Source organism: Narcine bancroftii, chromosome 8 (genome assembly GCF_036971445.1).
Source record: "Narcine bancroftii isolate sNarBan1 chromosome 8, sNarBan1.hap1, whole genome shotgun sequence".
Taxonomy (NCBI): Eukaryota; Metazoa; Chordata; class Chondrichthyes; order Torpediniformes; family Narcinidae; genus Narcine; species Narcine bancroftii.
In genome coordinates, this window is record NC_091476.1 from 27,400,053 (window position 1) to 27,422,553 (window position 22,501).

General features: G+C 40.0%; 1 protein-coding gene across 4 annotated transcripts in view; it reads left to right on the forward strand.

The window, feature by feature from the left end:
* Positions 1-22,254, forward strand: part of LOC138740537 (coagulation factor V-like) — a 122,319-nt gene extending 100,065 nt beyond the window's left edge. For all 4 annotated transcript variants that reach the window (XM_069893337.1, XM_069893338.1, XM_069893336.1 and 1 more), the window contains 12 exons: positions 3,484-3,652; positions 5,115-5,351; positions 5,754-5,982; positions 8,347-8,529; positions 9,710-9,826; positions 11,171-11,242; positions 12,142-12,227; positions 14,370-14,525; positions 18,234-18,378; positions 20,467-20,612; positions 20,793-20,975; positions 22,045-22,254. In XM_069893337.1, coding sequence (XP_069749438.1) covers positions 3,484-3,652; positions 5,115-5,351; positions 5,754-5,982; positions 8,347-8,529; positions 9,710-9,826; positions 11,171-11,242; positions 12,142-12,227; positions 14,370-14,525; positions 18,234-18,378; positions 20,467-20,612; positions 20,793-20,975; positions 22,045-22,200 — 1,879 coding nt within the window. In that variant the 3' untranslated portion in view covers positions 22,201-22,254. The remainder of the gene's footprint in view (positions 1-3,483; positions 3,653-5,114; positions 5,352-5,753; positions 5,983-8,346; positions 8,530-9,709; positions 9,827-11,170; positions 11,243-12,141; positions 12,228-14,369; positions 14,526-18,233; positions 18,379-20,466; positions 20,613-20,792; positions 20,976-22,044) is intronic.
* Positions 22,255-22,501: the final 247 nt, after the last annotated feature.

The window sequence follows — 22,501 nt, forward strand, 5'->3', positions numbered from 1 at the left end:
GAGCCAGTCTCCACCACCCCACAGCTTGTGTGGGTCTTTCGACCGCAAGCATCAACAGCCCGCAGCCTGTGTGAGTCCTTTAGCCACTGAGCCCCTCGCAGGTCTGCTGACGAGGTCACTACACTGCATGGTCGTCTCCTATGCTGTTCTTTCTCAATGGAGAGTGTTGCCCCGCTTCTGTTACTCAAAGTCATTCCGTTGTTTGCCAGGAGTCCACGAGCCCTTGAGTCTGCTGCCAGCATAGACCCTGCAGTTGCAGAATGTTAAATAAAAACGCCATTGGCTCCTTATGGACGAGCGCTGTGTGTCTGCTCCCTGCTATGTGTCTGCTCCCTGTGTCTCTGTGAGTCTGCTCTCCCGGGTCAACACTGGTGGTAGCTCTGCTGTTATTAGGAGCTCCAGCAGCTCTGCCATTTTTAGTAACATTCATTAGAATAAAAACAATTGTTGTTAATGTATTTGTTAAAACATTGCTATGTGAATTATTCTGTAACAATACAAGTTATTAGAAGTTGTTTGGTTCTACTCTGCAGTCAATTACGGGGAACTATCATGAGGTCTTTTTTCTAACTGGGGATTGTTCTGAGGCTAAAGATCTCAAAATTCAGTGTAGAGCAGTAAAACGTATATTTAAGGAAAAGTATGGAAAAAGAAGCAATGAGGAGCTTTATGGGGCCATCTGCGAAGCCCAGATATCTCACCCTGACGTTAGTTGGCGACTTCAACCACGCCAATCTGTTTTAACAGCATGTCAATGTCACCACCAGAGTAGAGAACATCCTAGTTTGAGTGTATACCAATGTCCCTGGTGTGTACAAAGCTGCCCCTCATCCCCACCTTGGATACTCTGACCACATAACCCCAGAAAACATGCTGCTGGCAAAATGAGCAAAGCTAGCTCGCAGGGAGATCAGGACATTGAAATCAGGCACGTAGCAGAGCATCAGTACTGCTTTGAGACCGTGGACTGGAGCTGTTGCAAGAAAGCGCACACATACAATGGCAACGTAAACATCAACAAGCACACGAGCTCAGTGATTGCTATGTTAACAAGTACATCAAGGATATCTCGGAGATCAAAGGCTACACAACCAGGAATAACAAGAAGCTATGGTTGGATGCATGGTTGGGGTCCATGCACTTCTCAGAGCTCAAGATGCAGCCTTCAGGACAGGAGACAATTTGGCACTAAGTTCAGCCAGGGTTGAACTCTCCATTCAATCCAGAAGGAAGAGCAATGGGTATGCACAGAGGATCCATTGTCAGCTGTGCAACACAGGCAACATGAGGCACATGTGGCAAGGGATCACCAGCGAACATTATGAGTCAATGCACCTACACCCCCTTTCTGGACAGATTGAACGTCTTCTGCACGATTCAACAAGAAGTACAGGCTAACACCAAAGAAAGCTCCATCTTCCCCTTGCATAGCCAAGGCACAAGTGAGGAGGATCCTATCCAAAGTGAACCCACACAAGGCAGTGGGACAAGACAACATCCTCGGCCAGGTACTGAAGGACTGTGTCAACCAAATGATCAAGGTCCCTTATGGAGATCTTCAACACATCATTGCAGCAGTCCATCCTCCTCTCGGATTTCAAGACAGCCACCATTATCCTAGTACCAAAGAAAGTGACATTAACAGCCTCAATGGGTACCTCACAAGGCTTTGAGCATCTGCTGATGGAACATATCAAACCGCACCTCTCAGAGACACTGGAACCATTTTAATTCACCTACAGATGGAACCATTCCACTGATAATGCCATGTTTTTGTCTCTCCACTCCGTCCTGACCCACCTGGAGAATAATGCCTTGAATGTCAGGCCAATGTTCATAGACTTCAACTCGGCTTTTAATATTATCACACCTCAGAAGCTGGTGGAGAAGCTGTCCTCTATGGGACTCAACGCGTCTCTCTGTAACTGAATTCCAGATTTCCTAATGGAAAAACCACAGTCTATCCAGGTTGGCAGCAGAAGGTTGAGCGCCATCATGCATACCTCAGGAACGTGCACTCAGTCCACTCCTGTTCACACTACTGACCCACAACTGCAATGCCAGGTCCATCTCTCACAGAGTCATCGTTTGCAGATGATACAACAGTAATTGGCCTCACTGGAAACGAGTCGAAAGAAGAGAGAAGAGGTGGAAAATCTCATGAAATGATGTGAGAATAACAATCTGAATTTCAACATGGAGATGACTATGGAATTCAAGAGGATGAGGAATGACCACCCTTTGCTACAATTTAATAGTTCAGAAGTGGAGAGAGTCATCAGAGTCCACTTAAGAAGTGACCTATCCTGCTATCCTGGTCACACATCTCTTCACTTGTCCAGAAAACACAACAGTGACTGCACTTCTTTAGAAGGCTGAGGTGGGCAAGGCCACCAGCCACCATTCTGTCAACTTTCTACAGGAGCTCTAACAAAGAGCATCTTGGCTGGCTGCATCACAGGGCGGTATGGTGCTGTAGACAATCAGGTTGGAGGTCAATCTCCAGGACAGCATGGTTGGCATAGCAGTTAGTGCAACACCTTTACACTGGCAGCAATCAGGACCGGAGTTTGAATATCGTGCTGCCTGAAAAGAGTTTGGTTTATACATTCTCCCCCGTGTCTGCGTGAGTTTTCCGCGGGAGCTCTGGTTTCCTCCCACCATTCAAAACGTTCCGGGGGAGTGGGTTAATTGGGTGTAAATTGGGCGGCATGAACTTGTAGGCCAAAAAGCCCTGTTACCGTCCTAAATGTCTAAATGTCTAAATGACCATAAAAGCAGCAGAGAGGATCACTGGATTCTCCCTATCAGCCCCACCCCCCCCCCGCCCCCCCCCATCAATGTGATTTACCGGGATCATTGTTTAAAGAGGGCTCGCAAAATCAGGGAATTTCCAACCAGCAACACACAGCATCTTCCACTGACTCCCATCAGGAAAAAAAATTATCGGAGCCAGAACCACCAGGCTAAGGAACAGCTTCTTCCCACAGGCAGAGAGACTGCTGAACGACTGTCAAAACAACTCTCCAGGACTCTACTAATTATTAATAATATTTATTTTAAGGCATGTACACATGTACTGCATATACATATTGTTTTTCTGTATGTGTGCTATGTCTGTACACGTTTGGACTGTTCTGCACCATGGACCGGAAAACGCTGTTTCCTCAGGCTGTACTGGTACAATCAGATGATAAATAAACATGAACTAAACTGACTGGGAGGGTTTCCAATTGACTGGTACACAATGATGTTGGTGAGTTGCTGAGTGGCACGTGAAACTAAGCATTTCTGTGAGCATAGCAAACAATGAATACTTTTATATGTGGTGGGTATTTATACCAGCTATTGTGCACAGTACTGATTTACTGCTATTGGCAGGATATTAATGATATGTCAGAATTGACTGCATTTATAGTCATTGACCTCTCTAACTGGGAAAAATATCATCAATATCATATTCAACATGCCAATGTCATGTAGCTGGAGGCAGCAATCATGGAGACGAAGACTTGGCAGTAAGTTCAAGAAGGCAGTGTTCATGCAATACAAGGACAGCATGTTCAAGCAACCCATGACTCGTGGAGAAAATGAAAAACACTTGGGCATTCTTGGACCTGTCATCAGTGCCGAGATCAATGATATAATTGTGGTGAGTCAACTACTTGAAAAGAATATGTGGATTTTGGGATGATCTTTTGTAAATTGTTCACAGAATGAAGATATTGTCTCAGGATTGAGCTGTACCTTAAACTGAATTTCAGGGGAGCATGTTCCAATTGGTAAAAACACAATGCTGGAGAAACTCAGCTGGTCAAACAGTGTACTTTATGGAGCAAAGATAAAGATACAGAACCAATATTATGGGCTTGAGGCCTTCATCAAGTTGTGAACAACATGGTGGCATCATCAAAATCAACATTTTGTTCAGGTGCCTGCTGACATTTTTTCCTACTTTGATGAAGGGCTCAAACCTGATACGCTGGTTCTGTATCTTTATCTCTGCTCCATAAAGAACCCTGTTTGACCAGCTGAGTTTCTCCAGCAGTTTGTTTTCTCTTTGTTTTTACTTAACCAGTGTGTCTGCAAACCTCTGTGTCTTACTTCATTGTTCCAATTGTTTCTAGATAGTTCTGTGCCTGCAATTTTTACTGCAACGTTGGATCTCGGACCCTCCTTCTAATTTGAAACATTTTCCCTCATGATATGACCCCCTTAATCCCATCACTCATTTTCTTGCATCCTGTTGCTCAAATCCAATTCCCCGCCACCACTTATAATATGAGCCAAGCAATGCTTTTGTAAAATTGCCCATTTTTAAAATATCGAGGTGCCATCAAACTGAGAATCACTTCTTGTGATAGTTGATAAGCAGCAGAAATGTAGAGCAACATTTGTTAAAATGCTGACGTCCCAATGTCTAATTCTTTCTGTGACTTCTTCATTGTGTATATGGTCAGCTAATGGGATTTCTCTGCCGCTTGTTTCAACTAATTTCAGCCAAATGCACTGATCCTCAAGATAGCATCTAGTTACCAAAATGTTCCCATTGTCATATCCACAAAAATATAGCAAATTCCAAAGATCAAATGCCTCCAGCTGTGACGCCAGATATGAATGAAGTAGGAAGGTGGTTTCAAATTAGTGACAAGTGATATGTTTAACATGAGTCAACATGGAGGCATAAAACAATGACTTATTAATGCCAATACAATTAATAATTATGCACTGAAGTCCATGGTTCTACATTTTTATCATTATGCTACAGCAAGCATAGAATGATTGCTATTCACAATTTTTACCAAGGGGCCACAACCAAGCGATTCCACTTCAATGAATTTCCAATCACAATTTCTTTTTAAGCGAACTACAGCTATTAAAGACTCATGCTATGATCATTTTGCGGCTTTCCGAGATATTGGAATTTGTGTACAAATGGAGGAAAACCAGAGATGCTTCAGATTAACACTTTTGAAGGAAAACAGAGCTCAATGGCAAAAGGTGTTCTTTTTAGATTGAAGAAACACATGTAATCTAACAGAGACAAAAGAGCACAGTAAAGGTGCAATTGTGAAAGTGGTCCCAGTCCTTGATGTGGAATTGTATTCACCTAGGTAAAGTTCAAGAACATGGCTTCAAGACCTTACTCTATTCACACTCATGGTGTACCACGTGAAAGAGCAGTTGATACCTATGAGGAGGAAAAGTTAAAAGACTGGTCAAGAAAGGAGGAAGATATAGTTTATCCAAATCAAACAAAAAATTACATTTGGCATGTAACAAAAGGATCAGCTCCCACTGATAAGGACTTTGACTGCAGGGCTTGGTCATATTACTCAGATGTCAACGCAGTAAGTCAATCCATCATAATAAGTTACTTTGTATAATTTAGTTGGATATAGCAAGGTCAGCCTTGTAGCTTGCTAATAATGTGGGAATCAAAGAGATTTAAACTTTACTCTCTTGGTTTAACTTTAACTTGGTTAACCTCTGTATCAACAATCACTTGCTTCATTTCAGAATTTTCTCTTCCTTTTTTTCTTTTTGATGCATCTTATGTGTTATAATAAAATGGTTGTTAGTGTATTTAATGTACCTGGGAAGCTGCAGCAAACAAGACTTTCCTTGCATCTGTACAATGGCTATGGCAAGAAACTGTTCAGGCATTTATTCAGAATTCCCAGTGAAATGTCAGGTTTACATGGAATAGGTTGCAAAATCTGAGTCACATTGTGTTATTTTTTATGAATCAGGAACGAGACATCCACACAGGGCTGATTGGACCTTTAATCATCTGTAAAAAAGGGACATTGAACAAGATCTCTCATGGGATAATAAAGGTTCGGGAATTCTCTTTGCTTTTCATGACTTTTGATGAAAAGAAAAGCTGGTACTTTGAAGACAACATCCGTATGTTCTGCCCACCTCCATGTTACATTAAACCAGAGAGCACTGCATTTCAGAACAGCATTAAATTTCATGGTAAGGGCTTATCAGTTGATTTCAGCTTTTGTGAAAATATGACTGTCTTGCTCCAGAGAGTCATGCTGCTGATCTTGCCTATTTGATGTCAAAGCCCAAACTCTTAGGAAGCAAATACCATTGTCCTTGGTTCTCAGTCAGCATTCAACCACATCCTTCAAAAGGCACAAACAAATTACATCCAATGTTTAATTGCAAATTGCAATTTTACACTTGCTAAATGCTCCATGAAGAAATAAATATCCATTACATTGAGCAAGTGGAGAGGTGAGGGGTGAAGGAGGCCAGGTAGCATCCAAGGAGAGAAATGGATGGTCAATGTTTTGGGTCAAATCTCAAAAAAAGGGCTTCGACCCAAAACACTGACTGTCCATTTCTCTCCATGGATGCTGCCTAACCTGTTGAGTCCTTCCAGCTCCTCATTGGGACATTCCATTATCTGCAGTTCTTGTATTTCTCCATAAAGGTGTTTCTTCTGTCAGGTGCAATTGGATGTTAGGTAAAATTGAAAATCACGGAATTCGAGGAAAATTACTGATGGTAGAAACAGGCGTGGGATGTATTTGAATTGAAAAAAGATGCTGGGTCTATGCTGAGGTGCGAGATTTATTCATAAATCAGATCACCATGTAACAAGAGATCCAAAGTTCCTAAGAACACAAAGATTGGTGGTTTTCTGAGTAGATGGTTTACAAAGTAATATTGATGGACACAGAAAAGGAGCAAACTCCACTCAGATAATACCAGAGATTAGGATTGAACTCAGTTCACTGAAGCTGTTAAACAACAACTCAACAAGTGTCCAATTGCAGCACCCAAAGAAAAAGATGAGATTTGACAACATTATAATTTGTAAAAACCTAAGCATAGTGCAGCCCAGTGAAATCTAGCGTTTGAATAACAGAATATATGAATAGAATGCTAGCCTACATTCTTTGCGGGCTCAAACATAAAGCAAAGCTATTCAAAGTCCTCATTAAATCATATTTAGAAAAATTTGTAAAATTCTTGCAAGTTATACAAAACAGATTCACGTGATATTGTCATATGTAAATTATGACGAGCATTGAGAGACATTGGGCTTGTATTGCCTGAAATGTAAGAGGAAAAGTGTGATTTGATTGAGGATTTGAGAGTTCAAAAACATTTTACACTTGTGTGAAGTCTAGGATATGAAGGACATTGGCCTCACAATCATTGAAGAGAGATGTTATGAAACATTTACAAATGTAAAAGTATTAACTCACATAATGCAGAAAATTAATATATTTAACCCGAAGATAGATTATCAGAGGATATGAAATCAGATGCAAGGAAGGCTTCTTGCAATTGCATGGGGCCTTGGTGTCTGGAGTATTGTGCAAAGTTTGGGTCCCCCTGACAAAGAAGAATGGAATTTGCCACAGAGGGAGTGGAGGAAAAATTCACTTGTCTATTCTTGCCATTGCTGGTTTATCACAAGAGGAGCTATCGAATCAAATGGGATGGGATCCTCTAAAGTTCAGAAGAATGAAAGGGGATCTCATTCAAATGTACAAGGTTCTCAAAGAACCTGACAGACTTCATGCAAGGAAGATGTTTCCCTTGGCTGAGAAAGAAGGATCAGGGATTCTGAATTGTAGATAGGCTGTTTAAGACTGAAGATTTCTTTGCTCAAAAGATGAACCTTTAGAATCTCTGGACACGTTGTTACCCCCCCCCCCCCACCCACTCCCCATCCCACCCCCGAGACTTTGTGGGACTCAAATGTCATGTTCATTCAAAGCAACATTAGAGAATTGAAGGATATGGAGATGGGGCTGGGAAATGGCACTGGTAGATCAGCCAAGACCTTAATGAATGGTGAAACAGATTTGTAGGGCTAAATGGCCTACTCCTGCCTCTGTTCTTCATGTTTGTGGATAATCAAGGATATTACAATTTGTTGAGAATTAGGATGCAAATCAGCCATGGATTCATCTTATTGACAGACAAACCTGAAGGGCTTGGAGGGAGTATCTCCTGCTCCTACATTTGTTATATTAACTGGAATTTGCGGTCAGTAGTGAGAACAAAACAAAAGCTCCCCAGAAAGATCTAGTGACCATGACATGTTTATGGTGAGAACAACACTTTCTCTAGTGTCTGTTGCCATGAGGTATTAGCTCAAATAGATCTTTGGCATCCAGGAGTTGTCATGTCATTGCCAATCAAATAACAGGCTTGCACCAAACACAAAGCATTTACTCCAATTTTAAAATGAACTGTAACTCCTTGATTTGAGAGTGGGTGTGAAAATCTTAACCTACTGAACCTCTGATTTCATCTGCCATTAAGAGCCACCCAGGAATATTCCTTTAACTCCTACGTTGATTTTCTCTGCAGCAATTAATGGACATGTGGCAGAAACACTGCCAGGCCTGCTGATGGCACAATACCAGGCAGCTCGCTGGTATTTGATAAATATTGATCGATCTGCTGATATCTACAGTGTGTATTTCCATGGACAACCTTTTATAATGAGAAAAACCAAAGAGCATCGAATGGGAGTTTACACATTACTTCCTGGTAGGTGTATCATAATATAGCTTCTCACTGTCAAATCATTCCAATCTTCAGTGCATCCTCTGCAATTTACTCTCCCTTTCCCTCCATGATACTGCACCCCAATACACCCAATGATTTTTTTTTTAACCAGAGCAAATTAGGTCTTTATTCCTTGGAACATAGAAGGCTGAGAGGGGATTTGATAGAGGTGTTTAAGATAATGAGAGGGATAGAGAGTTGATGTGGAGAGGCTTTTCCCATTGAGAGTAGGAGAGATGGATTGAGAGTTGATGGGCAAAGGTTTAGGAGTAACATGAGGGGGCACTTCTTTAATCAGAGAGTGGTTACTGTGTGGAATGGGCTTCCAGGAAAGGTGGTGGAGGCAGGGTCAATTTTGTCATTTAAGAAAGAGTTGGATAAGTATATGGATGGGAGGGGGAATGGAGGGATATGGGCAGAATGCTGGTAAGTGGGATTAGAGGAGGGTACTTGGATCAGTGCGGAGTAGAAGGGCCAAATTGGCCTGTTTCCGTGCTGTAATTGTTATATGGTTACATATGGTTTGTATTGATATATCACAGAAATGACTTTGTTCCTGAATTACACAGAAAATAGTTTACTCCCTTAATGGATTCCTTGCTCCATCCAGTACACCAGGTCCCATTTACCCTTTATGTTTTGACAGGCTCATGTTCATTTAAGAGTTTTGCTCACTATCTCTTTTATAATATTCCCAGATTTCTGATATTGAAATGTGATATTGAAAAATCTGGAAGGGAGGAAGGAGGGTTTATTTCTAAATGACTCACCTATGACTTATCAATTTTGCATATCAGTAACAAATGACAATGAAACTCATAATACATTTGACCTTTCAGTGACCAACTTTTGACATGTAGAAAAGGAAGTAAACTGGCTTAGGTTCTACTTTTGATTGCAATTCTGCACTCCATGACAAACATGTCAGATGGTAGAGTTAAGCTTTGCTACATTACTCTGTTGACACTCAACAATAAACAACCTGGTCCTGGTTATGAGGAAAATCAAGTATCTGTACTCTAAAGTGGGATAAATCTCTACAGGAGAAGGAAGTTAGTGAAGGAAAGAAAAATAATGTGATTTTGTAATTAATTTGATTTTTGTAATTTTCTTCTTCATACTTGTTCAGTAAATAAGAAGTTTTAATGTACTATCGTCACAGGCTCCTTTGGAACCATTGAAATGTATCCAACCAAAGTAGGCTACTGGCTTTTGGACTGTGAGACAGCAGAACATCTGCAAGAAGGAATGCGAGCCATCTTTCTGGTCTACAATTCCAGTGGGTATTTTCTCTCAATAATCATGGGCACATGGAACAAATTAGGATAAATTATATGATTGTAATATCCAGGGATAGGCCAGTGATGCTGTGGCCTCATCAGACAGTTGATCAATGTGCAAAACTCTTTACTACTTGACAACATTCTCAAGGTGAAACAAACATTTGTCATCTTTTGTTTCATCTGAATGGAAGTTGATGGTAAATTACACCGGAAAACAAAGATTTTCTTTCCTGAACACTTTTGGGTGTATTTTATAGATTTTGGGCTGCTGATCACGAAAATTGCTTTAAATGTTTCCTATTTTAGATGTAATCCATTTTGTGATTTCCTGTCATATTTTAAGACTACTAGAACATTGCCCACAAAGCAAGCTATTCTGGTCAGTCAAAGCATGCCAATCAAAGCATTCAGTGCAGATGCTCTGCAAATGTTATCTTCGGCCTAGTTACACTTCGTCAGAATAAAGGGATACAGGCTATAAAAGCAGCTCACATAAACAGATGCTCTACATTATATTGATTTAGATTGAACACATATTGATGCCCATATTCTTCAGGTAGTAGCATAGTGAGTGTACTTAGCAAAGCATTTATTATCTTCAGGAAGATTCAATGCAACAGAAATGTCTCATCAATGTCGCAACAGCTGTGATACATTCTGTTACATTTGCGGCAAGTATACACGTTATGCTAAATTCAATAAAAGTTAATTCCATGTTTCTCCAAGTTCCTAAATGATACAGCAAATCTGAAATTATTTTTGTGTTCAGCTTGAACACAAAAATTTGTTGTCCCCTAAAAGGGGAAAGAAAGATCTTTGCATAGTATTGGTAGCTACAGGAGTCTAGTCTATTTTGAGGAGTATGTACTTTATTAAAGTTGATGAAATTTTTTTAAATGTTGCTGCTGGAAATATAAAACACATCAAACTCTCACCAGGTTGGGGCAGCATCTGTGGGAAGTAAAAGTCAACATTTATTTATCGGCTCTCATTGGCCACACTGTGGTGCCACCCAGATCATTGGTATCCCACTTAACATCAGCCCAGAACCAGAGACTATTTAAAACTCTTTAACATTATCAATGGTTTAATTATAATGTTCCATTGTATTCATACATTCTTTATCACAATATAATTTTCCAGTAATCTTCAAGCCAACTCTCTCAATACTTGAGCCAATAGAGATCTTAAACCTCCCTATCAAGGTCCAGTTGCAATGCATTGAAATAAATTTAAATCAAATTCTGAATACAAGAGCTTCTCATTACTAAAAAAGACATAAAGGAGCACAGTGCAGTGTTCAGATGGTAAGTAATCTGACCATGTTATTTATGTTTCAGATTGCAGAGAGCCATTGGGTCTAGCAACAGGAAGAATAGCAGATTCACAAATCACAGCTTCTGGCTACATAGGTCAGTGAACCTTCATTTTCTATTTTTAACAAGATTGAATTCCTTAGCAATGGAGTAATGAATAATAATGTTGTTTACAGAAACTAGGTGGGTGATTTAGATGAAACAGAAGCAGTTTAACCTCAGGTAATAACACTCCAGACATATATCAGATAGCTCAGATCCAAAATTAACAGAAAATTATAGGCTGGAATGCCTGACATCAGTGGTAAGTAAGTTATTGGAAGTTGTTCAAAGAGATCTGATATACAAGTATTGAATAATATTCAGGGAATGATTAGGGATAGTGAATATGACATTGTGCATGGTAGGTCATGTTTAACAAATCTTAAAGAGTTTTTCAAGGAAATAAAACCACAAGAAGGTTGTAAGACTCAGCAAGTCTCACAGCGTCCATTGGAGATAAAGATACAAGTCCAACATTTCGGGCCTGCATGGAAGATAGCCCCAACCCTGTCTCTGCAAAAATCATCCAACTTTACTGGAAGGATGAGTGAATAACATCAGTTGTCTCTTATCATGGTTTTTAAACTTGTTAACCATAATTCCAAAATTAACTGTGACAAAATAATCTATCGTAACATCAACCAGCTCATACATCTTTTGTCAGAAAAATAACAGCAATGAACTAACTATAATGGCAGGTAATTTCAATAATAACACAAAAAAAGGTGTGTGAAGCTTTCTAAGACATGTCCCATCGACCCCTTTGGAGACCCCTGTTGTAACCAGATCATTGCTGGGTATGATTTAGTAACAGTTCCCACTTTTGAATCAATTTGAATTATATATCCTTTATATATCTTTAAATGGCAGTTGGTTATCTCATCCTGTTTCATGATCTTCTGGCAAGTTGGATTTGACAAAGAAGCTTTGATTTTCTCCACTTAATTTTATAGGGAAATGGACACCTCAATTAGCAAGGTTGCACCAATCTGGATTCACCAATGCATGGCGGGGAAAAGGGAGCAGGCCGTGGATACAGGTACAATTGCTGACAGTGGTATTTGCTGAATTTACTTCACTGTAATCTTTAGAGACTTTTACATAGCTGCTTTGCTCTGAGATATTTGAGGATTTTTTAATGCTACGCCTGCTGTATAAAAAGCACCAACACAGAATGGTGGGGTCATTCTAGTCCTGGCTTTTTTTCTGGCAGCAGAGGTAGTAACAGTGCTGGAATGCTGTCTGAGTCAAATGGCAATCCGGTGTTCCGGGAACAACTCGGGTAAGGATGTGTATGTGTACCATATTTTGTTTCAGTGTATTAATGGGTAAGCATTTAAAACTTGGACAAAACATGCAATTAGGACAACAGGAAAAATCTTTTTAATAATACTGCTGAACCTGAAACTATACCCTCAATTCATGACAACTCTTCACAATTTTTTTATTATAGATCAATGGCTTCATTGTTAATGTCTTAATATTAGCTTGCTTGTGCTCATAGGGCCAGGCCTAAATTAAAGGGAACTGCTTACTTTAATAAAAAAAATCTTTTTTTTTTCTTTTTTTAGTTAAAAATTCTAAAACACTAATGTCACTGGTACAGAATGCACCATTGATGCAGAGGGGGAAAAAAACAATGCATATCTAACAGGAATTATTTTGATTAAAGTAAGAAATAGGGGCTGAGAGAAGAATGTGTTCTAGGTATTTGAAAATTTTATGCAGTTAATTTCATCAATTTTTCCATAAAGATAGTAACCTTGCACATTTACAAACGATGCCCCTCGATCCTGATGAGATAATAAATGTAGGGAATGAGAATCAGAGATCAGTTCCTGCAATAATACTCCTTCTCCCAATCCAACTTACCACTGAGACAAAGGAAACACCTCACAGTTGTGTCCAAGTCATGAGCACCTCTTTGAGGACCTTACTTCACGCATGACTGACCCTTGCCTTTCGTACTCAGCTTATGAAGGTACAGAAGTTCTCGGTGCTTTGAAGCCTGTTCTGCTGGTAGTGAAAGAGGACCTACTAAGCAGGTCCACAGCCTTCGTATCTTGGCACTGGGAATCCACCTGAGGAAGCCCGCCCTTAAACACGGAATATAGGTTGTGCCGACCTATATTCCTATCAAAAAAAGGTTCTAAACCCTTCCGCCTTGTCACACTCTATTTTTCTTAAATCCTTGTGCCTGTCTAAGTGTCTCTTAAATGCCCCTGATTCAGCTTCCACCACCATTCCTGATAAGGTATTCCAGGCACCCACAACTCAAAATCTTAACCCCTAATGCCTCCCCTAAAGTTTATTCCCTTCACTTTATTTAATCCATTTATCGTGCTCCCTTTCAGACCCACCCCTGAAACGACAACTCCGTGACCTAGCATCAAAATTATCCCCAAAAATTCTTCCACCCCACTCTAGCTGATCATTGTTCCAACCCCTTTACTCTAACTTTGCTGCTCCTGACCAGTCTCCCACATTTTTGATCCAGAGCTTCTCCACTCCAGTTCTCTCGCTCCTCTGACCTAGTCGCTAGCATTGGATTTCCTCAGCTCCTTCCTGAATAGGCCATTGATGGTGTAAGGCTAATTCAGTAACAATGCCTTTGGCCTCATCTTCTAGCAGTGGAAACACAGACAAAATGCTCATTGTTCAGCCACACACTTAGTTTAACGTGTCCGAACATACACTGTTCAGTTTCAAGGCATGTTACATTTGTTAATACAATATTTCAAATAACACAAGCCAAGACTAGCACAAAGTTTAAGTACCAGTGCAGTGTTACTCATCGTATCAATAAATTTATGATGGTTCACAGAAACATCTGGTATACTTTTAGAAAAGCAATCTCCCAACCAACTAATTTTCACTCTTCAAAATACAAAACTGACTTGTCCTAGAAAGATATTTCAAGGGTTGTTTCTTCAGTCAATAAAAGGTCAGAAAAAGAGACCCAAGGTCTCTCAAGGTGTGCATGAATTCAAGGAAACGCATGTCACTCAAGGTGTGCATGAATTCAAGGAAAAGCATGTCCTATGCCCATGAGTGACTCATTGAGGTAGGATCATCATAAATACTTGGTGTTGCCTTTCACGCTAATGGTGTATTGGAATTTCAAACACTTTGACAAGGTGTGTTTTTCAGTTTGATTAATGATTTTTAATCATGTTTGCAGGTGGATTTAAAAAAAATAATGTTAATCCATGGGATTATTACCCAGGGAGCGCGCCATTATTTTAGGCATATTTTTGTGGATCAATTCTATATCTCCTACAGCCTGGATACCTACACCTGGAAAAATTACAAAAGCAATACCACATTGGACACAAAAGTAAGTAACTTTTTCATTTACATCAAAAGTGGAGTGAATTGATGGATGGCGGCACATTCATGAGCAGCTCAGTTGGAATCAGAATTTCAGTGTTCCCATATAATCATGGAACACCATCGATTTGAAAATGGATTTGGTATGAAGAATTTGTGAGGCTTTTTTTTTGTGGTGGGAAGAATGTGGTGGGTGCCTGGAACGTGCCTGCTAGTGGAAGTGGCAGAAGCAGATGATCACAGTGTTTCAAAGAGAGGCACATGATCAGGCAGGGAATGGAAGGATTTGGATTGTATGCAGGCACATAGGATGAGTAGGATTTTCATCATGGTTTGCACACACATGGTAGGCTGAATGGCCTTGGCTGTGCTACACTGTTTTGTGTTTCATGTTCTCATTTGAGTGACATTGTAAAATGGGCCATATCATTTCAAGTGTGGTATCCTGATTTTTTTTCTCTATTATTTCAATGGAACTGAAAATATTCTGGTTGGATATTGACTGACTGAGAAAGAGGGTGCCATTTTAAGGGGTAATGATCTTAAAAGAGTGGCTCTCCTTTAGAACAGCTCCCGCAGGAAGTGAATGTCCAGGTCAGAAGTGGGGTGATAGAAATAAAAGCAGACAACTGTGTTTTCAATAGATGCCTTGTTTTGTTGGGTCACCATGGAAAATTGGGCCAGATGAGGGCAGACTCTTTAGGCATGACTGATCCCCTTCTCCCACCCTAAATCTTGTTCCTCCTCCTAGACACTTCATCCAGCCTTCAGCCCTCTCTGGATCTTTATAATCCCAACTACCACCGAGTCATCAGCCATCTCAACTTCACCACTCCTCTCACCACTTCTGAGCGCTTTGCCCTCGTCTGCCTCCGTTTGACCTATCAAACCTGCAGACAAGGGTGGTGCAGTTGTCTGGCACACTGGCCTCTAGCCAAAGCCAGATGTCACCTCTCAGTCACATACTCTTATTTACTCCTTAAACAGGACCCCACCAAACAACATCAATGTACCATCTCACACACCATCTTGTCACTTCTGGTCATCTCCTTCTATGACCTCCAATCTACCCAATTCCACACTGCTCAGTTCTACCTCCTTTCCAAGATCCAAAAACCCAATGTTCCCATGTGCTCCTGCCCCACCAATATAGTATCTGCTTACCTCAACTTTGTTTCGACCCCCTGGTCTATTCCCTACCCATTTACATCTGAGATAGTTCACATGTCCTCCATCACTTCAACAACTTTTTGTTGCTTGAACTTGATTGCCTTATATTCAGAAGAAATCCAATCCCTATACACCTCCATACACCATTCTGATGACCCTTTGTTTATTCCTCAACAGCAGACCCAACCAGTCCCCCTCCACCGCCACCATCTCCCAGCTGGCAGAACTTGTCTTCACACTCAATAACTATTCCTTTCACTCATCCCATTTTCTCTGTAAAAGGGATCATCATGGACCACGTGGACCCCAGCTATGTCTGCCTTTTGTTGGTTTTGTGGAGCAATTGATGCTACAAGCCTACACAGGCAAGGCTCCTCAACTCTTCCTCCACTACACGACTACATTGGTGCTGCCTCATGTGCCCATGATGAGCTCATCAACTTTATCCAAGTTTCTGCTAACTTGCACCCTGATCTCAAATTCACTTAGTCCATCTCTGGCAACACTCTCCCTTAACTCAATTTCTCAGTCTCCATTTCAGGAGGCAAGCTTTATTTAGACATTTTCTACAAACTCACCAACTCCCACAGTTACCTTGACTGCACCCCTTTACATCCTGTCTCCCTTAAGGATTCTATTTCTTTCTTTCAATTCCTATTCCTCGATTGCAGCTGCTTCCAGGACGAGGACTTCCAATCCAGAATATCTGAGATGTCATCCTTCTTCAAAAAAGCATGGCATGAACTCAGTGGTAAAATACATATCCTCCATTACCTGCACAACTTCCCTGGCCCCCTCTGCCCACTCACACAAGGACTTGACTCCCCTTCTGCTCACCTACCACCCCATCAGCCTCCACATCCAACATATCATCCTCTTCCATTTTTGCAGCCTACTATGTGATGCCTCCTCCAGACACATCTTCCCCTCTCCTCCTTCTGCAGGGACCACTCCCTCCATCCACCTATCCCTTCCCACCATACTCTCCTTGGTGCCTACCCTTGATGGTAAGAAATGGTACACTTGCACAAACATCTCCTCCTTCACCACCATTTGGGGCCCCAAACAGTCCTTCCAAGTGAAGCAACACTTTATTTGTGAATCTGCAGGGTCATCTACTGCAACCATTGTGCTCTCCTCTACATTGCAGTGACTGGACATACATCAGAGAAGCACCTTGGCTCTGTCCACTGCAATAGCAGACATTTCCCAGTGGCCACCCATTTCAATTTACCACCCCATGCCAACATGTCTGTTCATGGTCTCATACGCTGCCAGACTGAGACCACCCACAAATTGAAGGAACACCAATCTCCAACCAGATAGCATTAACATCGACTTCACCGGCTTTCATTAGCCTCCACTCCAATCTCTCCCCTTCCATAATCCCTGTGTCTCCTTTCTTCTAGCTCTCTCTCTGTTTCTCTCTTTCCCATTATCTTCTTTCCTCCGACTCTGCATTTGCAGAGCTACCACCTCCCTGATTAATCTCAATTTTGTCCTCCTATCCACGACTTTCAGGCTGTGCTCCTCCCCCTGCCCTTTCTTCCCCCAGCATTTTTCTTCAGACGTCTGCCTGCCATTTGCTCACACCTTAAAGAAGGGTTTAGGGCCAAAACATCAGTTATACTGTATATCTTTATATCCTATGGACACTGCAAGACCTGCTGAGTTCCTCCAGCAATTTTGTGTTTTTACTACAATCACAATGTCTGCAAACTTTTGTGTTTCACTCTTAGCACACGTGAACATGCCTTCTTCCTGATGTTAAAAATACACTTTGAGTCTGACATGGTTTCTGGCAGATCTTGAATGCCAAGCAGCCTTTGTGTGTAGAAATGCCACATAAAACAGAGGCTAGTAATTGGATATGCTGATTACATTTCACAACCTGTCAGGTACCACATCAATGGGTGCTTTCCAACTGAGTGTCTAAGTCCAGGCTTTTATTTTGATAGTTAAGCAATGAATTATGTCTGTGAGGCTTCCTCATTTGACAAGATGTCAATTAAACCCTTTCAGTAGTGATGGGCTTGTGAATATATATGAGGGCTAAATGAAAATTTTACCCTTTGAGTGAAATCGTTAATAACATCTATACTTCAAATCATTTTAAAATATTGTTGTTATGGTTCTAACAATTTTAATCTTAATCAATAGATCTTTTTCTTTTCACAAGCATGTTCAAACAAGGCATAGAAATCCTGTTCCATTCATTGATTTGATGCTGGCTAACAAGTCAATCCTATTCTCAAATTAATTTTCCATGTAACATCTTCTCCCAACATTCCCATTGGTTTTAACACCCTCCTACACTCCATGCTATTTATCATGTCCAGTTAACTTACAAGCCCATACATCTTTGGCACGTGGGAAAAAAAACAGGGCACCCAGAGGAACAAAGAAACTTCGCACAAGGACCAGTGTTTAGGGTCAAACCCAGGCCACTGGAGCAGTGAAGTTGTGGCTTTCCTGATTGTCTTGTGCAAAAATGTTGTGGTTTTTTTTTATGTGCAAAGTTTCATACTTTGTTTTTTAATTCCAGATATTTAAAGGAAACATTGATGGAACAGGTCAGGTGAAGAATTATTTTAAACCACCAATCGTGGCCCAGTATGTCAGAGTATACCCAAAACCAAGTGGAAGACCTCTGGCTCTACGAATGGAACTGCTGGGATGTGATCTGCAAAGTGAGTTTATTAAGGAGAAATATGATTGCGGCTATGAGGAAATAAGCATCTGACATGTTGCCAAGCACTTAAAGGTTAAGACAAAAGACAGAGATTTTGATGAGATTAGTTGTCATATACTGGGTGGCACTTGCATATCTCATCACATTTTAAAAATTACAATCATGTGAAACTCGAGGGTATTTTCCTACCTGACTGGTTCTCTTGGGCAAGGCATGGTTTATGCCTAAGTAAAACTATCAAGTAAAATACATTTAAGAAAAATTGAGTAAAAATGAAACTCCAGGCAAATAAATATTTGGAAACTTCTGCTCATTTCTACAAGATTAAGACCCAAGGTGGTAAATTGATCCAAGTTTTTTTTTAATTGATTTGACTCTACATAGATATTAATCTTAATGCAATGGATGCAGAATGGGTAACCTTGAATATTGTGCTCCAATTTTATATGAGAAATGTATTAAGATAGTTTTTGCTTTTCCTTACAAAGAACTCTCTCTAATCCAAAGGGATGAGGCTGAGGGGGTTTTGCTGTTCACTCTTCCATCAGTTCATTGTGCAAAACCAAGATGATTCTTGTTCCCATTCTCCCTCACATTTGATCTTTCAAAGCCACCCTCCTCTTCTATACATTAACGTCTTCTCTTCTTCATTTTCCCTTTTATCTCATGACCATTGGTCCAAACTCCCATCTCTCATGCTCAAACTATGTATATCGTCTGAGCCAAGTCATGCTGTTTTTTTTTACTTTGAACAAACTAATTTTTTTGAAGTAACTTGAATGCTTCGCTCTAATAATACCTGATGGAGTAACAACACTGTCACAATGACGTAATGCTGTAAATTCCAAATTTTCAAATCGATCATCTCTAACTGACTCAATATAGGAAGAAATAGTATCAAAGCAGCAATATTGCCTGTAAACCAGGAGAATACTCCTTGTAAGGAATTCATAAAATGGCATCAACAAAACTGAAGTACAATCAGTGCTGAACTCAACTGTAGCTGGGGTTAGATAAAGATAGACCCAATGTCTTTACTAATGACATAAATACTAATAATTATTTGAACAAAAAAAAAGTGTTAGGTTTGGAATGATTCATAGTTTTTATTGACTCCTACCTTTCTGGTTTTATTTATCCAAATAGCATTGGAAAGTTCCTCCGATACAATAGGTCACCACCTCTTTGTCACTGTGGTAATGCACCACTGTATACTGTTACTTGGTTACTGGCACTGTGTTTATGTATGGTCCATATGTGTGGCTGGCCTGCCTTCCCTCAGTGACTCCACCCCTGGAATCCCCTAATAAAGGTGGTCCCTCCTTCAGTACAAATCCTGGGATCAGGCCAGAACAGGATCATGGTCCATGTTTTATGGTACTAAAATTGATACACTATCAATAACAACAAATGGCTGGAGTAACAGGATGAAAGCCTTTTAATAACTATTCTGGCCCGATCCCAGGGCCTGTACTGAGGGAGGGACTTGGCGTAATCACCTTAATTAGGGGATTCCAGGGGGTAGGGTCACCAAGGGAAGGCAGCCAGCCACACATATGAACCAAACATATACACAGTGCCAGTAACCAAATAACAGCATGTGTATGCAGTGGTGTATCACCGCAATCATATCTTGTGGAATGCATGCAGGTCTTTTTAAAGCATTATCTTGACTGGTTCGCCAATATTTCCATTGGTTGTAAAGAATGGTTGTAGGAGACTGGGAAAAATAGAGGTAATATTAATAAGATTAAAATGCACTTAATTAAGCTCATCTGAATATCTTACTACAAAATTTCTTGGTAAAGATTCTCCATAACCTTAAAATTCTACAAAATAGTTAACCATTTTTTCATTGTCCACATGAATATTTTGTTCCATTTTGATTAGTTTCCAAAAGACACTTCATATGCAATTAAAATCAACATGAAAAAAAGTGTTCAAAGAATCTTTGCTTCATGATTTACAGACATTTTTGTATGATTGCCAAAGCAGAGGAAACTTTTACATGGTAGGTTTCATTGGAGATTATCCAGTTGTTCCCACAACACAATATTGCATTTTAGTCTTTATTTGTGTTCCTCAGGTTGTTCTTTGCCACTTGGAATGGAGAAAGCGATCATTAAAAATTATCAACTCAGTGCCTCCTCATTCTGGGTTAGCTCGAGTGCCTGGATCCCATCATTGGCGCGCCTCAACCAGAAGGGGTTCACTAATGCATGGGTACCAAAGGTATGAAAAGAAAACTCAAATAAAATACTCCTTTGGGAGCTAGTAAGAAAGTAGAATCTTATAATGCCAGTTTATTACAGGCAGAAGTTCTGTAATATTCAGTTCTGATAATACTTTTAAGTTTTAGAATGTTAATAATAAGACAAATAGTGAAATTAAAATTCTACCTTTTCGATACAGAGGAATAATCCACACGAATGGCTCCAGATTAATTTTCTACAGAGAAAAAAAATTACAGGGGTTATAACCCAAGGTGCCAGCTACCTGAAATGGCCCATGTTTGTGAAGGAGTACATCATCTCGTACAGTGATAATTGTAAAAGATGGACTGTAATTAAGGATTGCCAAAGCTTGAAGAAAAAGGTAAGGTTTGAAATTGTAATATGCTTCAAATCAATCAATTAAAAATGACTGAATTGCAAATGAATCAATTTTGTTATTAAAAACTGAATAGAAATTTTGCATTCTGTATAGTAAATATGAAGCTTTCCTGATTAGTTAGCACCCTGCCAAACCCTAGACTATGTTTTATTCATTGATACCCTTTCCCCCACCCACTTCATACACCAAAGACAGAATGAACCCAACTAATGTACGGAAATAAAAGTGTGTCCCAAAAATAACCAGCGCGAGCAGGTTCCACCAAAGTGCCGGTTTTTCCTTTTTTTGCTGTTCATTGGGTCACTTATTCAGCAAATATAAATGGGGTTATTTTATTATTTTAAAGTGATATGTTTCATTGAACTGAAAGACTTTGGAATCAGACGAAGTACATGGAGGTACAAATCAGCAGTAACTGAGGTGGCATTATTCAATCCAAATCAACTCCAGCATTTCCCACTACTAACATTGTGACATTTGCTGTGGAATCCCTCTCTCATTTGTTCTCGTGATGAATCTCTTGCACCCCTAATTCAGTTCAAAAGCTCAAAACTATTTTCTGCCCATCCCAATCTAAATTTTGTCACTCTTAACATTTTTCATTACTATTGAGAAATGTGTGGGCTGAGGAGAGCTGTACACCCAAGAAAAGGGGCCTGGACTGGAGGTGTACTATAATAAATCAGCCCTCTTCAAGACAGCACTTAGTTGGGAATAGAATAATAAAGGGAGGGAAAGCAAGAAATGGGGATTGGTAGATGACGGAGAAGTGAATATTCCAGTTGCTTGAGTCTGTGTGTTGCGCGATTGGAGAACTGACCACAAGGGAGTGCCGATTTTAAACTTTAATTTTTTTTACTTATTTATTTTTTGCAATTATTTTGCCAGTTGCTTGAGTCTGCTGGTTGCTTAAATTCCAGATAACAGGGTTTCTACTGCACCTGTGCTCTAAAGACATGTTTTCCCCAATTAGATCCTGGGTTTATCTCTAAAAATGTATCCCCTGTTTTTGACAAAATGCTAATTTATAACTGAATTGTATGTTTTGCAGGTATTTAAGGGAAACGTGGACAGCAGTAGCCACGTTCAGAATACCTTTGATGTTCCCATATTTGCTCAATTTTTAAGAATTATTCCACAGACTTGGCAAAAAAACATTGCCTTACGAGTTGAAATATTGGGATGTGAAACAGAGCAGAGGTTGTAAAGACAATAAATGTATCAAAAAGGTTTAAATAAAATATAATAATAATTAACTAAACTTCCAAACTCTATCTCTCTCTTTGTGTTTCATGTTATTGCTTATTGTTATATGTAGCACTGTTGTGGTGTGTGTATTGATCACACTCATTTATCCTTTCATGACCAAAATAAAGAGAAATATTCTTGGTTATACAGCAAATGTAAAACAGGATAGATCACTGATTAAACTTTAAGAATCAGTTTAAAAAAGAATGATCCTACAAATACCCAGACTTTGCAAAATTTCTCTTTAAAGAAGCCAACAA